The following is a 16,463-nucleotide window of genomic DNA, read 5'->3' as shown; positions in this document are numbered from 1 at the left end:
CTAGTATTACATCTCTCTGAGATATATCTTTTATATACTTATAAATGCACCATGGTTTCCAGTTTATTTAGACCTACTTTTAGATAGGAAAATTTACCGCATTTGTCAGAATTCAACGTTTCTGTGAAATCCTGCCTGCTTGTATGGCTACTCAACAAAATGGCATAGTAAATATTAATATTATGTTTATGTATTATGTATTAAAACATAATACAAGTGACAATGTTTAAGGGAGTTTAAAATCCATCTTTGCCTTTTTCACTCTCATTTTATGAACATACATACATTTGCTGAAATGCTCAGGATTACTTACTGATTCATTGTCCTCATGTCCTGACAAAAATTCACTTCTGATGACACAGTTTTTTCTTACAAGGTCTCCATTCAAAGTCTGTTTGGAAGTGAGTGATGGCTCAACTAGTTTGGTGTGGCATGCCAGCAAAATCTGTAGCCTAGGGGAGGAAGAAAACAGTGTATATGAAAGTTTTGTTAATGATAACAGACTACAATACAATACAATACAGTACATTAAAAGGTTTAATTTTTGTTAACTCTAAAAGATATCAATCCAGTCCAATCTGATCAGTGCTCATAGATGCTTTTTGGAAATACCCAAAGTTGACCTTTAATAGTATAATAATCCAAGTAACAAAAAAAATCTTTTTATGAAAAAGGATCTAAAGCTTACCTGCATCCTTCAACAACTTGCTGGAAGGCAGTCCTTATTGCCTGCATTACTTTGTCTGAGTCCCAATCACAGCTAAACTCCAGTGCAGATTTTATTTGTCCATTTTCAAAAAGCCAAGCTTTTTTGTTACGCCTTGGCACATGTGCAGTTAGATGGTCTGGCAAGAGAATTACTTCTTTGGTGAATGACTGAGCCACAGAATGTGACCTGCTTAGCTGTGCTGGAAACCTAATAGAGGATAAAGGCAAAGTAAACATTTCTGCATGTAATATATTCACACTTGTCTGTTCAATGAAGTACATTTTATTAAAAAAAAAATACACCATGCTGTACACATGTCTAATTTGCATTAATAAACACCCTCTAGCCCCATGGTAGCTAGGATAGGCTCTTGGAATCCTGAATTGGATAAGTGGAAGAGAATGGATGGATGAATGGATGGAAAGATGATGGAAGATAGTGGGATGGGTGGGTGGAGAAACTTAACAATCACATAAAAATTTTCTTAAATTCACGAAGTACTTTTGCACTGAATTATGTGCTTTGCTTTTACACAAGGTTTGCAGATTAAGTTTACGGGGCGTGAAATATTATACAATTAAACAAATTAACTGTTGTGCACAGTTAGTCTCCACAGTCACACGCTGTGAGTCTATTGCACACTGTTTTTTACTGTGATATTTTTGTTTACTTAGCTTAGTCTAGCAATTGAAACCTGCCAATTACCTTACACTAGTAATTTCAGTGCATTTAGTTCCGTTCTTACCTCTTCTGCCTTGGGCCCTTTCGAGTGAAAGGTCTAAGATTGTAGATGGGACCCGTTGTGGGGCACTCCTGTGATGTGGAAGGCACGTTCTCCATAACGTTAGCTGGATAACCAGGGGCTATCTGACCGGAGAGGTTCACTGCATTTGGTCTTCCACGTTGAAACAGTGAATAAATTTCTTCATCAGTAGTACGATGCGGTACACTGGTACTAATATTAGGTTGGCCAGAACATGCATTTGCCAGGGTGTTTATTAGCTCCCATTACTTAGAATTTGAGCCACAAGATTCCGTGCAGACTTGCTCATAGTGCCATTCCTCGCAGGTACAAACAAGGAAAACACTAGATGGCGCAAGCGCCTCCGTGATGTCAAATTTCATTCTATATATTCAGAAGACCATTCTATATATTCAAGTTTCATTTTGTATATTCAAGTTTCATTCAATATATTCAAGTTTCATTTTATATATTCAGAAAATCATTCTATATATATAATAATTTCCTAAACGGCATTCCATAATATATATATATATATATATATATATATCAACTATTTTATTTGACAAGTTAGGAATTTCAATTAAAATCATTTTGGTTCTCCTGCTCCTCCACATAGAAAGGATGGGGTGGTTCACGCATCTGAAAAGGATGCCCTTCTGGGAGCCACCTGGGTGAGGTGTTCCAGGCATGACCCACTGGGAGGGGGCCCCGGGGCAGACCCCAGTCACAATGGGGAGATTATATCTCTCGGAAGAACAAGCAGAGATGAAAACACTGGCAGTGAATTACCACCACTGATAGAGCAACAGTCTGGTAGAGAGTGGAGGTCCCTGCCAGTCTTTAAATTCTACTGAGTGAATGAGCTGATGACAAACAGCTGCAACAGCCAGAGTCCAGGAAAACTGGAGATCAAGCCATCCACCCGAGAGGAAAGAGGGAGCGAAGGAAACACAGAGATGAAGCAAAGAAGAAAAACAAACCCTGACCTGCCAGGACCATCAAGAGTTTCTATTTATTCTGAAAAAGTTGTGCAAAAAATATCCCATCAGTGTTGTTTCAAAAAGTCCAGCTTAAATGACAAAACTTAAAACTATTCTTAGATTAAACTATAAAATAATTCTGACACATTATTTATTAAGCAAAGTCCACTCTGTCTTATCAGTGAGGGCGCTGGACCATAAAACTAATTGAACACTTAAATATTAGCTATTATGATAAAATTCCTTTAGTAAATGACATTGAGATTTGTCCCAAATATGGATGATTTCAGAGATCTCAGCCTATGACAGCTTGGATGAGCTCCAAGTCCCCTGTGACTTTAAGATGGATAAGCAGAATAAGGGGGATGGATGGTTTCAGAGAGCCCAGACTAAAGATTTATGTGAATAACAAGTTCTTATCAATATTATAGAAACATGCTGAAGCTTTGGGTATTAAACTTAAACTTTTTAAGCACGGCAACACGTTTGTAATGTTTTTTGCTCAAATGAAATTTAATGCACATCAGTCTGCTGATGAGCCTTGCGTCAGCACTGAGGTGGAAGTTGTGGGTTGTAAAGAGGGTTTTTCAAACTGGGCAGTTTCATGTCACAGGACTGACTTCCTCTTAAAAACAAAAGTGGACTTTTGTCTGTGTGCTTACAGCTGGAAAGAAATTGCTTAGTGTTTGTTTCTTTGTTCAGTCAGCAGCAGATATAAAGGACGTGTTTGTTTTAGTTTTTTTTTTACAGGAGGATGAAGAGTTGCTGTTGGTCCTGCTCCTCGTAAATGGTAAGAAACTCGAACGCTGATTGAATGCAGATTAATCTCCACTCACACCACAGTTTAAGGCAGATAATCTCACTGTGTGGTGTTTATGTGATGATTTAAATTCATTGCTACAAAAAACAAATGATTTGTGCCAAGAAGACAGAGTAAAGCTACATTTTTCTGTCTTATTTGATTTTTTTTACTGTACTGTACTTTTACAGTAACTTTTACTGTACTTGAGATAAATTATGTAGTTTTGCATTTAAGGTTTTTTTTTTCAAATTTATTATGGCACATAAATACAATGAAAGTGTTTAATTGGGTTTTTTTGATGGATGTTATTTTAATTAAAATGAAATCAGTTCATTTTGAAAGACCTGTTTCTTTTCTTTTTATTAAATTTATTAATTCCCATTAATTAGACAAAAGCCTTTTATATCTGATAATGTCATTAATCGGTGGAATAATCAATAGATTATTCAATTACTAATGGCTGTAGGATTTGGGTGCTTTGTGGATTGGGTTGTGGACTGGGTGGAGGTCCTGGTGGTCAAATCCCCAGTTGACAAATCTGGCTATAGAAACAGGGAGACTCACCCCTCTGATGGGGAAGGAGCGTAAACTAGTGTGTAATGTCGTGAGATACTGGCCAGGTGTAGTTGAGCTCACCAGAACACACTGTTGTGCTGATCTGCTGTGGTGAAGATCAAGCTGAGCATGAAAGCAAAGCTGCTGATTCATTGTCCAGTCTATGTTCCTCACAGCCTCGGGCTCTGAACAGGGACTAAAAGAATAACTTTGCTGACACAGCAGAAAAGAGCTTCCTCTGAAGGGTGGCTGGGCTCTCCCTCAGAGACAAGAGGCAGTAGCATGGTTATTCCTGAGGGACTCAAAGTACAGCTATGTATGTGTGTGTGTGTGTGTATATATATATATACACACACACACACCCAGCACGCCCCTGCGGGCGGTTTATCCTTCAAGCTCGGGTCCTCTACCAGAGGCCTGGGAGCTTGAGGGTCCTGCGCAGTATCTTAGCTGTTCCCAGGACTGCGCTCTTCTGGACAGAGATCTCCGATGTTGTTCCCGGGATCTGCTGGAGCCACTCGCCTAGCTTGGGAGTCACCGCACCTAGTGCTCCGATTACCACGGGGACCACCGTTACCTTCACCCTCCACATCCTCTCGAGCTCTTCTCTGAGCCCTTGGTATTTCTCCAGCTTCTCGTGTTCCTTCTTCCTGATATTGCTGTCATTCGGAACCGCTACATCTATCACTACAGCCGTCTTCTTCTGTTTGTCTACCACCACTATGTCCGGTTGGTTAGCCACCACCATTTTGTCCGTCTGCATCTGGAAGTCCCACAGGATCTTAGCTCGGTCATTCTCCACCACCCTTGGGGGCGTCTCCCATTTTGACCTCGGCACTTCCAGGCCATACTCGGCACAGATGTTTCTGTATACTATGCTGGCCACTTAGATTTTGGCGCCCCATGTATGCCCTGTCTGCTAGCATCTTGCACCCTGCTGTTATGTGCTGGATTGTCTCAGGGGCATCTTTACACAGCCTGCACCTGGGGTCTTGCCTGGTGTGGTAGACCCCAGCCTCTATGGATCTTGTGCTCAGAGCTTGTTCTTGTGCTGCCATGATTAGTGCCTCTGTGCTGTCTTTCAGTCCAGCTTTGTCCAGCCACTGGTAGGATTTCTGGATATCAGCCACCTCCTCTATCTGCCGGTGGTACATACCGTGCAGGGGCCTGTCCTTCCATGATGGTTCCTCGTCTCCCTCCTCTTTCTTGGGTTTCTGCTGCCTGAGGTATTCACTGAGCACTCGGTCAGTTGGGGCCATCTTCCCAATGTATTCTTGGATGTTCGTTGTCTCATCCTGGACTGTGGTGCCAGTCCCCGGCCCCCTTCCTTCCGCTTAGCGTACAGCCTCAGGGTGCTGACCCTCCATGCATGGTAAGGAGCTTTCTTGTCTTTATGTCAGTGGCTTCTATCTCCTCCTTTGGCCAGCCTATTACCCCAGCAGGGTACCTGATCACGGGCAGGGCGTAGGTGTTGATGGCCCGGATCTTGTTCTTACCGTTCAGCTGACTCCTCAGGACTTGCCTGACCCTCTGGAGGTACTTGGTGGTTGCAGCTTTCCTAGCGGCCTCTTCATGCTTCCCATTCACCTGCGGGATCCCCAGGTACTTGTAACTGTCCTCTATGTCTGCAATGTTGCCTTCTGGTAGTTCGATCCCCTCATTTCTGACTACCTTCCCTCTCTTTGTTACCATTCGACTACACTTCTCCAGTCCGAACGACATTCCAATGTCATTGCTGTACAGCCTGGTAGTGTGGATCAGTGAATCGATGTCTCGTTCACTCTTGGCATACAGCTTGATGTCATCCATGTACAGGAGGTGGCTGACAACTGCTCCGTTTCATAGTCGGTATCCGTAGCCAGTCTTGTTAATGATCTCACTGAGGGGGTTCAGGCTTATGCAGAACAGCAGTGGGGACAGAGCATCTCCTTGGTAGATCCCGCACTTGATGGTGACTTGTGCTATGGGCTTGGAGTTGGCCTCTAGTGTTGTACGCCACATCCCCATTGAGTTCCTGATGAAGGCTCTTAGGGTCCTGTTGATCTTGTACAATTCTAGGCATTCCAGTATCCAGCTGTGGGGCATTGAGTCATAGGCCTTCTTGTAATCAATCCAGGCTGTGCACAGGTTGGTCAGTCTGGTCTTGCAGTCTCGGCTGACTGTTCTGTCTACCAGTAGCTGGTGTTTTGCGCCTCTGGTATTCTTGCCAATCCCTTTCTGTGCCCCGCTCATGTATTGACCCATGTGCCTGTTCATCTTATCTGATATGATGCCTGACAGGAGCTTCCATGTAGTACTGAGGCAGGTTATTGGTCGGTAGTTGGATGGGACCGGTCCCTTCTTGAGGTCCTTGGGGATCAGGACCGTCCGAACTTCGGTTAGCCATTTCGTTAACTAGCAGCTGATTCAAGAGGGAGTGTTCGCCCGGGGCGCCAAACAGGCTAGGACCGCCACTGCATCTGATGATACTGACTAAGGGAAGCATGTATAATTTAAACAGATTTGGTCCTAGCACTGAACCAAAATTAATCTTAGTGTGAGAAGACGACTCTACATTTATATGAACAAATTGGAGTCTATTAGATAGATATTATACAAACCATTCAGTGCAGTACCTGTAATACAGTGTGCACTAATTGCTGTAATAGAATATTATGATCAACAGTATCAAACGCTGCACTGAGGTCTAGCAGGGGAAGCACAGAGATGAGTTCACTGTCAGAGGCCATAAGAAGATCATTTCTAACCTTCACCAAAGCTCTGTGTGTGTGTGTGTGTGTGTGTGTGTGTGTGTGTGTGTGTGTGTGTGTGTGTGTCTGACTGTCTTGTGTCTCCTCTGCAGGTAGAGTTCAGGTCCAGGATCAAACAGGGGACATCAGGAACAGAAGGAGCTCCATTGATCTGACTCCTCTGATGGCTGAATGCACTTGTAGAGTATCATGTTTTTATGGCTCCCATTTAAAGTGTTCCAGCTCTAATGTACAGCTGTCATATTAGAAATAGAAGCAGCTCTGATTTTAGTGCTCAAATAAATCTATGAAGTTCTTGTTTTTGCTCTAATAATTATTTCTCTCCATGAGCTGTTTCTCTGCCTGAAGGAGGCGCCACTCCATCGCTTCATTTAGTGCAGAACAAGTCTCACATGATGCTGCTCTGTGAACACCAATCACACTTTGTACAGCTCATGTTGTGTTTGTTGTCCTCTTAGTCCCCCAGGTGGAGGTGAAAGACGGGGTGCAGTCTGTCCACCTGTTTTTTAAAACCACAGAAAATCTGCCTGAAGATGCTGTAGTGAGTTGGCGCCGTGATGATTCTGAAGGGGTTCATATGTATGTGAACGGCTCTGACGATCCTAATTATCAGCACCAGGTTTACAGAGGTCGAACAACGATGAATCCTAACCCGCTGAAAACTGGAGACCTCAGTTTGACCCTGAAATACCCCACAGAGAGAGACAGTGGAGAATACATATGTTCAGTCTGGAGAAGCATACAGTACATAAGATGGAAAGTCATGATACTCAAAGTCAAAGGTTTGTATGTGCGTGTGTGCGCGTATCACTCCAGCAGCGTTCCTCTCGGCCTTATTTGCAGCTCCACTCTTGTTTTTGCTCTAATAATTATTTCTCTCCATGAGCTGTTTCTCTCCCTGAAGGAGGCGCCACTCCATCGCTTCATTTAGTGCAGAACAAGAGTCACATGATGCTGCTCTGTCAACACCAATCACACTTTGTACAGCTCATGTTGTGTTTGTTGTCCTCTCAGTCTGTCAGGTGGAGGTGGAGGAGGGGGCGGAGTCTGTCCAGCTGCCCTTCAAAACCACACAAAACCTGCCTGAAGATGTTAGAGTGGAGTGGAGGAGCCCATTTTCCACAATCCTCCACCTGTATGAGAACGGCTCTGACCAGCCTGAGGAACAGGACAGTCGTTACAGAGACCGAACGAAGATGAATGAAGACCTGCTGAAAACTGGAGACCTCAGTGTGACCCTGAAACACCCCACAGAGAGAAACATCGGGATGTATAGATGTGTAGTCAGCAGAAGAGTGAGAGAGGGGTTTCCTAATGAAGTTTATAGATCCAAAGTAGTGGAGGTCAAAGTAAAAGGTTTGTTTTTTTGTTTATCTGTGTGTGTGTGTGTGTGTGTGTGTGTGTGTCTCTCTGACTGTCTTGTGTCTCCTCTGCAGGGAGAGTTTAGGTCTAGGATCAAACAGGGGACATCAGGAACAGAAGCAGCTCCATTGATCCGACTCCTCTGATGGCTGATCAATCAGTTTGATCTTTGTCATTTATTTGTATCACTTCTACCTCTTCTTAAAGGCAATAAAGAGTTCTTTTACTGATGGCATGAAGTTGGCTTTAATGTTAGTTGTAAGGTCTTGGGGTTGTTACAGCTTCACCTTGATCACAAACTACGCCACCGTCGAACTAAAACATAACATAAAATGCATTGGAATTGTAAGACGAGTGAAATAAAGACATAAAATGATCTATATAACATACAAACATACCTCGCTGGCTGACCCATGCTTTGAGGCAGAAATGAGCGCTTTACAGATACTTTTAAGAAACAACTTTCTCTGAATTAAATTCTCTTTCTTCAACTTGCCATGCTCACACATCAACATGGGTGTGCATCTCCCTCAGGTGCACCAGTGGAACCAACATGCAGTACAATAGTTCCTACTTGAGAATTTTCACAATAAATGACTTGATGGCATATAAAATATGCATAGTGCAAAACAAAAGACATTAACTGAAAGTAAGGCAGTAAAAATTTGAATCACGAACATGTCTGGGAATGAAAATATTAAATTTCTTAATGCATTTTTAAAGAAGTAAGAAAGAAGGGTGAAAAGAGAAAAAAAATTAAGTGATTTTCAGTTGGAAAATGTTAACTTTCTTACAAGCAGCAAGAGTTTTAACAGCTTTATGATTCACATAAACTTTAATTGATTGAATGTTTTGCCTGAATTGATAAGTACACAGAGAAAGAGGATGTCTTCCTGTATACTTGCGTTTATGGATATGAAACTTTGCCAAAAAAATAATAAAGGCTTATCATGTATCTGTTGGTGGTATTGATTTATTTATGGTAATTTTAAAGACCAAATAAAACATATTTTCAAAATAGTACAAAACGATCCTCTTAAAAAAGAAGTTTGAATACTTGAAACAGAGTTTGAATTTGACCTTGGAACTCAAGAAGCTTCTTGGATGAGAGGTGAAACGTCTTCAAGCAACGTAAAGAAGTCCAGACGCTTTTCTTTCCAAGCTCCTTAGACCATCTTGTAATTACTATAAATTTCGGGACCATTTATACAGATTAAGGATGAATATTCACAACACAATTATGTATTAAGCAACAGAAATGTGTTAAGGGTCCGAAATTGAGGACGAGAGTAAAACAATGATGGTCCAGAAGAGCTTGTTCAAACAATTGATTTTAATGAATACACGCAGCGTGGGGAGATGTAAACTGCAAAACATCAGTTGTAAATCTCCGCCCAAAAATACACTTCAGATTGCTTTTATAACATCAGGGTATTATAACGCCCCCTCTTGCGTTTACAAGCACATAATTTGCATCTTAAGAACATTGTTTGCCTCTTTTACAGTCAATGATCAATTCTAAGAGATAAATGCAGACACAGGAGTTCCCCTTTCTGGCATCCTTTTCCAAATATGGTGATGAGGTCCCCATGGACTTGTCCTCCTTCTGTCACCTGTTGTCAAGTAAACTCTAGTGCAACATGTTGCTGAATACACTGAGGCCCTTGCTCAGCTACTATTTTACTGTAAAAATACACTCAGCATATAAGCTTTTAAGATTATAGATTTAACTCAAAGATTTAAAGTGGTTATAACTGCACCTGTAATAAACATGTTAATATGTGATTATGATAACACCTGTAATGCAAATTATAACATAATGCCAACAACTTCAATAAATGCTTTGATGAAATGATAATTAATGCAATGATAAAGATGATGGTTATGTAAAATAATCCCTGTAATTCTACAATTCCCTCTCTTGACGTCTCTTCCAGAGACGTCACTACACCGTTTTCTTGTGTCACTCCTCGACCCACTCTGTCACCTCTAGATCCATTAATGGCATCATGGGCACCGAAACCACCATTCCCAGGCCCACTGCCTTCGCTCTGACCCTCTCTAGCCGTCCTCTGACTCAACAAATCAGACAATAACCTCATGTCATCTAGGTGGTCCAGTAATAAAACGCCAGCTCCCACTTGAAAACACTTCATGCTTAAGTGGTCTCTGCTCCTTTTCTGAATCCCTCTCTTTTGGGAAATCTTCTCCTGTAAGGGACAGAAAACAAACAGCCTCTCTCTGCTACACCTCACTAATCTACTGTGTTCATCTAATGTTCCTTTAATTATTCAAAGTTGGTTCACAATATCATGTTCTGGGCTCTATCCTTTATATTAACTTTACTTAATCTCAATGCTCTTTATGTGTGTAAGCAACGCTTTTAGTTCTATTAAACACACCCCGGGTAAAATATACACCATCCCCATGTCAGCCTAAATCTGCGCTGGAAAGCACGCTTCAAAATTTTCTATCAGGGTTTATGCCTCTTTTTGCTTCAAGCATATACATAACATGCAAAAGTTACTGTTAATGTCAGTTAGACAAGTTTCCATTATCTACAACATTTTGTTTCACCCGTCTCACCCTCACACGTTTCCTGTTCACTTATTGCATACTTATCTTTAACACCTTCTGCCTCAGTAGTTGCTAAGCAGAAACAAAGCAACATGTGTTCCACCTTTACCCTATAAAATAAATCTCTGTCATGTTTGTGTCTGTACGCATGTTTTGCATTCATTCACTACACTCCACGCCATCCCTGCAAGTTAGGAGCTGTACAGTTAAAAGCTACATCAAGTCCAGGCCTCTGGCCTCGCCTATGTTTAAATCATGTGTATTTGTAAGCGTGAATGCTGTTTATCCTTCTATTGCTCCAAGTCCCCGACAATATATCGACTGAGACATCGCGCTCATCGAAGCTTATGACCTTAAATGGACCGAACATCAACTCTGTTAATGAGCACGATCGCAATGTGTAAGAAAAAATCATTTCTACGTATATAATCTCCAATATTATTCATTTGAGTCAGCGACACTTTTAACACTCTCTTAAGAAGCTCTCTCCTCTACCCTACAAAGAAATCTATGTAATATCTGTATGTGTAAGCCTGCATTATTCTAGAAATCAAAAAGAAATAAAACCTTTTCTACTCCTAAAATCTTCGCTAGTTTTCCCCAAAGCATATCTTTTTATTCCAAAATGTCCCACAATTTCCCTTTAAATTTGGTGTACAGCTTCTCATGAACACCGGCATTTTATCTTCTAAACAGGATTCAGTTCATTTTAATCCTTTAACTTAAACATAACAATTTCTGCCCCAGTTTTACCATATCTAAATTATCAAAAACTCCAAAAGTCATAAAATGATCCTAGAACCCATTTCAAATTACCCCTTAAATTCCCCCTTTATATTTGGACACATCAGATGTGTCCAAATAAATAAAAACTCAAAAACTCAAAATGCATCACCCGGGCTTAGTAAATTAAAACAATAAGGTTAGTCATATCATCTCTCCAAACACCTCAGCAATCCTCCTCTCCGGTAGATCTGCTCCAGCCCTGTAAACCTGTGTTTACGGAATGAAATCAATTTAATCATCATGTCACATCTCCTCGAACTCCTTGCTCCATTCAAAATCTGGATCCTTGGAACTTCCTGGAAACAAAACCTGTACTTTACATTTCATACTCAACTCTCCCCCTTTATGATCCAATTTGTGTTATCAGAAAGAAACCTTAAAACAAAACAGTTATCAGTCATGTGTTTCTTCTGTTAATGGTAACATGAGTTATATCAAAAATGTTTCCCTTTTAGCTTCCGGCATTCTCCCAACAATATAATGTAATACTATAATCTAACCCCAGTGAATAAAACAGAAACTTTCCCAAAGGAAACATCAGCAACCCAAAAATCAGCATCCCCAAAATTACGTCTCCCACTCGTCCTGCTTATGGCAAAGGCAAAACAAACCATCCCCTTTCTCCTTCTGGCATGATAAAATGTTTGTCCACATGTATTCATTCCCTCTTTGGTCCAGTCACACACATTCACTCACCTACATTCACACAAGATATTTGTTGATAGTGGAGCCTCCAAATAATCAGATTCTCCACATTAGCAAAATGAGCTCATTCATTTGTTGTATTTTGTTTTTTCCTTCTAAGAAACTAGTTCTTTAGGCTTTTGACTGGATTGAATCGCTACAATCCTTTTAGACAGAGACTCACAACCAATCAGGTCTCCACAGGTCGCCTTTCTCCTCAGCCAGTTGTAATCTGAAAAAGGTTACCTTATATTTGTTCTCGGAAATTTTGTCAGCGCTGTTAGTCCACTCTCTTCCAGGCCTGCTTAGAACAAAAATGAGAAAAAAGAGAGCTGATTATTAGCTCATCAAAGTACAAAACAAAATCACCTGACAGGTTTTCTAAGTGCACTGTTACCAAACTAATGGGCCCCCTTACACATCTCCATGTTTATTAAAACTCCCTCTATTAAAATAAAAACAACAACCTCAAAAATCTTAAACAATCTTAAATGTCACCCGTTCAACACACCGAAAACTTTGTCAAAAGCTGCACCGTTCTTCACACAACAATGGGCCCCCTTTACAACAACGTATCATCACTAAATTATAAATTTCCTGTCCAAATCTGCACCTCTGAACAGACCTGACCACCGTAATCAATTATCCTGTTACTTTACCCTTTTATATTTCGCCAAATAAACCTCCCCAGTCACTGCTCTGTTTCCTCAACTGAAAGCCTCAGACACACACACACACAGGAAGCTCCTCTGTCGTCACTCACTCCAGCTAATTTGCATACTGAGTCATATCTCAACAAGTTGCCGTGACAAGAGAAATACATGTTTAAACCTTATCACATTCTTGAATTATTTTCATTTTCTTTCTATACTAATCACTTGCTTTGATCAATCAGTACAAGAGCACTCCTAAGTCACTCTTATAAAAACTACTTTAATCACTTGTCTTTTGTTTTTTCCATAACTCACTCCCCTGTCATATAACCCCTTTGAGTCAACTTCAACTTCAAGCTTTAAGTCTATTTTATTAAACATTCACACCATTCTATCACTCATACAAGTAGCAAGCTGATCTTCATTGCGTATGCTTGTGTTCTTAGCCAGGTTTAATCAATGTCTATGCATTAATCTTCATGAGCTTGTCTTTGTAAGGTTAATGCATTCTCTGTTTGTGAGTGTTATTTTTGCATATGTTGCTTCGCAGTATTTCAGACTCCTTCACAATTTTCCACCTAAACAGTCAGTTTTTCTCCTTCCCCTGAATTACTAGCCCAAACTTTGATTTCCCACCTTAAATAACAGCACTCCTGGTCTTCAGCCAGGTGTTAGGGCTTGCTTTTCCGGTTCATGGACACATCATGCTGTGAACAATTCAACCAGAAACTTGCCTTACCATATCCAGTGATGTTAACCTATAATTTCCTTCCGACCGCTGGATGTGGAAAATTGATCCAGGTCTGCTTTGTGCCTGAAAATAACAAAACTAAGACATTTTCATTATTATCACGAGTGTTTAAACGACCCACTTCCCTCTCTGTCCTGTCAAAAACACCAATTATGTTATGTATGTAAGCATGTTCTTCCTTGCATGTCATGTTAATTGAGTGTAAGCTGCTTTCTGTGTTGCATGTCCTGTGATCATGTTAATGAAGTGTAAGCTGCATCTTCATTGAATTAATTCATAGTGTTCTTCGTCGCATTTTTTAATGTATTCCTATTTAATTTATGCATCTTTTCACTGAGCTATAGATTCAAACTATCTCACTTCTGATTCATTTCAAAAATAATGTCACATGTAACAATTTGTGTCTGTGTGTTTTCTATTCGTGTTTCCCTCTTTTAAACGTAATATGGTGGACATCCCTAAACAATCATGAGTTCCGGCTTCAATTTCAACCCAATTATACCCTGTATTCTCGCAGTCAAACTCGTTCGGCTTCACCTGACACTGGTCCTTTTTCTTCACAGTGTCCTGTGTGGCCTTCAAATCTCCAGCAAACACAGGCTCAACTCAGCTGTTGTCTTCTTCTCTGTTTCTTTACAGTCTTTTCCTTTAGGTTAAGTCCCAGCATGGCAAATATGACACTCAGTGTCCAGTGCTCTTCCACAGTTCTTTATCCCACTGTTCAACTGCCCAGCCTGTAATTCACAGTACATGTTGCATCACGTGCTTTCTTACATGCTACTGCTGGGGTCGTCAGTCAGTCTTATGTTTCATTTTGCACTGTCCTTTGACTGCTGTTAAGTCTTCAAGTCCACGATGTTCTGTCGGTCTTCGTCCCGAGATTAACTGGCCTTTGAGCTTCTTCTCAGGGTCAAGGACAAAGTGACAGGTCAAGCTATAAATTTTAGCCAAAAAGTGGCCTGTTTTTCCCAATTGTGTTGATCTATGCTTTTTCCGCTGTACTCAAAGTTCCAGGTTGAGAGAAGTCCACCTGTATTAACACACTAAAGCATACAATTAATATCCTTTTCATTTCTTTTCTTAAAGCCTCCATTTGCTTCATATGCCTAGAGTTTTAACTCGTCTGTCTGTCTGTTTCTGCAGACTCTGTCTTTCTTTGTATTTTATAGCCTACAAACCATCAGTAACCGCATAATCACCGCATTCACACACTTAAAATCACTCAAAATACACTTTCCTATGAGTATTTTATCAGGCATGCTTTTCAGACTCAGAAAGAGCAAGTGAAATAAAAACAATTGAAACCTCTAATCATTCTCACAGCACACACATAAAATGGAAAAAATAAATAAATAAATAAACACCTGCATTTATTGCTTAAGAAATGTTACTACTGAAAGTAATATGTTAGTCTTAAGTATATACAATGCACTCCATATATATATATATATATATATAACTCAAAACTCAGTCAATTACTATACATCCACTACAGCAACTCAAAACTTTATTTATAACCCTCTAATAAACATAAATGGCGTCTTAAACACACGCATTCAACAATGTTTGCAGCAGTACTTGTGAAACCAACTGTGGTTTAAGCAGTTCACAGCTTCCTAATTTGCATTTTCACACACACACCGTCTAAAAATGGCATCAGCACTTCAGCTCAGTGCTGGGTCAGACTCCTTTCACACCAAACCTCTTACTTTATATTACAAAGACGTCTTATAATTACAACTGCACAGATTTTAGGCCTTGTAAAACCTATATAATTTCGACAAATTTAAGTTAACGGTCCAACCGATAAAGTCCAACTTTTTTGTAATCAATTAAGCAGTATCTGTCCAACAGTTTCTGCCCCGATTTCTAAAATCCCTAACTCAATTTAAAAGTGTCCAACACCCAAGGTCCAACCTTTGCTACCCAAAAAAGTGCAAATACCGTTCCAAACGGTAAACTGATCCAATCAGTAGCTATTTTGGACCGTCCTCAGTTGTCCACGATTGCCAATCGGACTATCCCTTCCAAAGGAAAATCCTGAGCGTCCCCAGGAAATTTGGAGCGTCACCTCCGAACAATGCACTTCTAAGCAGTCCAACTGCCGTTCTAGAATAATTGATAATACTTTGAAACAACAATCAACACCTCAGAACAAGTGTATGACTGACACAGGTCCAACCTGTTTCTGTCCAATGGGGACTCTAACCCACAAAATGACCAATTCCCTATCATACTAAATTCACTCAGCAGTCCAACTGCTTTAAATCCTGTTAGCAGTCCAACTGCTTTAAATCCTCGGCCTCAGTACTGTCGTTATAATTACTTCAATTTCAATTCTCATGAGATTTTCACCAAAATCAAAGCAGACATTTACCAGTAATTTCAGTGAGTAGACTTAAATTTCCAATGTCCAATTTGGCACAATTTGGAATAATTCAACAGGTAGTGCCTTACCTTTGAATAAGCCGGCTTATGTCCACTCACTTCGACCACTGACTCGTGTCTGCCCGTTCGAGCGCCTCGGACCCTCTCGGTCTCAATCTCCAACTCTCTCCCCCCTCAACCACCGGCCAATGCACCAAATGTTAAGGGTCCGAAATTGAGGACGAGAGTAAAACAACGGTGGTCCGGAAGAGCTTGTTCAAACAATTGATTTTAATGAATACACGCAGCGTGGGGAGATGTAAACTGCAGAACATTAGTTGTAAATCTCCGCCCAAAAATACACTCCAGATTGCTTTTATAACATCAGGGTATTATAACGCCCCCTCTTGCGTTTACAAGCACATAATTTGCATCTTAAGAACATTGTTTGCCTCTTTTACAGACATGATCAATTCTAAGAGATAAATGCAGACACAGGAGTTCCCCTTTCTGGCATCCTCTTCCAAATATGGTGATGAGGTCCCCATGGACTTGTCCTCCTTCCGTCACCTGTTGTCAAGTAAACTCTAGTGCAACATGTTGCTGAATACACTGAGGCCCTTGCTCAGCTACTATTTTACTGTAACAACATACTCAGCATATAAGCTTTTAAGATTATAGATTTAACTCAACGATTTAAAGTGGTAATAACTGCACCTGTAATAAACATGTTAATATTTGA

At 40.5% G+C, this 16,463-nt stretch overlaps 1 protein-coding gene across 1 annotated transcript in view; it reads left to right on the top strand.

Moving 5' to 3' along the window:
- The window catches only part of LOC134621184 (uncharacterized), a 479,207-nt gene extending 469,208 nt beyond the window's left edge, over positions 1-9,999 (top strand). The window contains exons 4-6 of the mRNA XM_065470134.1: positions 7,000-7,082; positions 7,564-7,811; positions 9,897-9,999. Coding sequence (XP_065326206.1) covers positions 7,000-7,082; positions 7,564-7,811; positions 9,897-9,999 — 434 coding nt within the window. The remainder of the gene's footprint in view (positions 1-6,999; positions 7,083-7,563; positions 7,812-9,896) is intronic.
- The last annotated feature ends 6,464 nt before the right edge of the window (positions 10,000-16,463 follow it).

Source organism: Pelmatolapia mariae, linkage group LG3_W (genome assembly GCF_036321145.2).
Source record: "Pelmatolapia mariae isolate MD_Pm_ZW linkage group LG3_W, Pm_UMD_F_2, whole genome shotgun sequence".
NCBI classification, from domain to species: Eukaryota; Metazoa; Chordata; class Actinopteri; order Cichliformes; family Cichlidae; genus Pelmatolapia; species Pelmatolapia mariae.
This window is presented reverse-complemented; position numbering and strand designations above follow the sequence as displayed.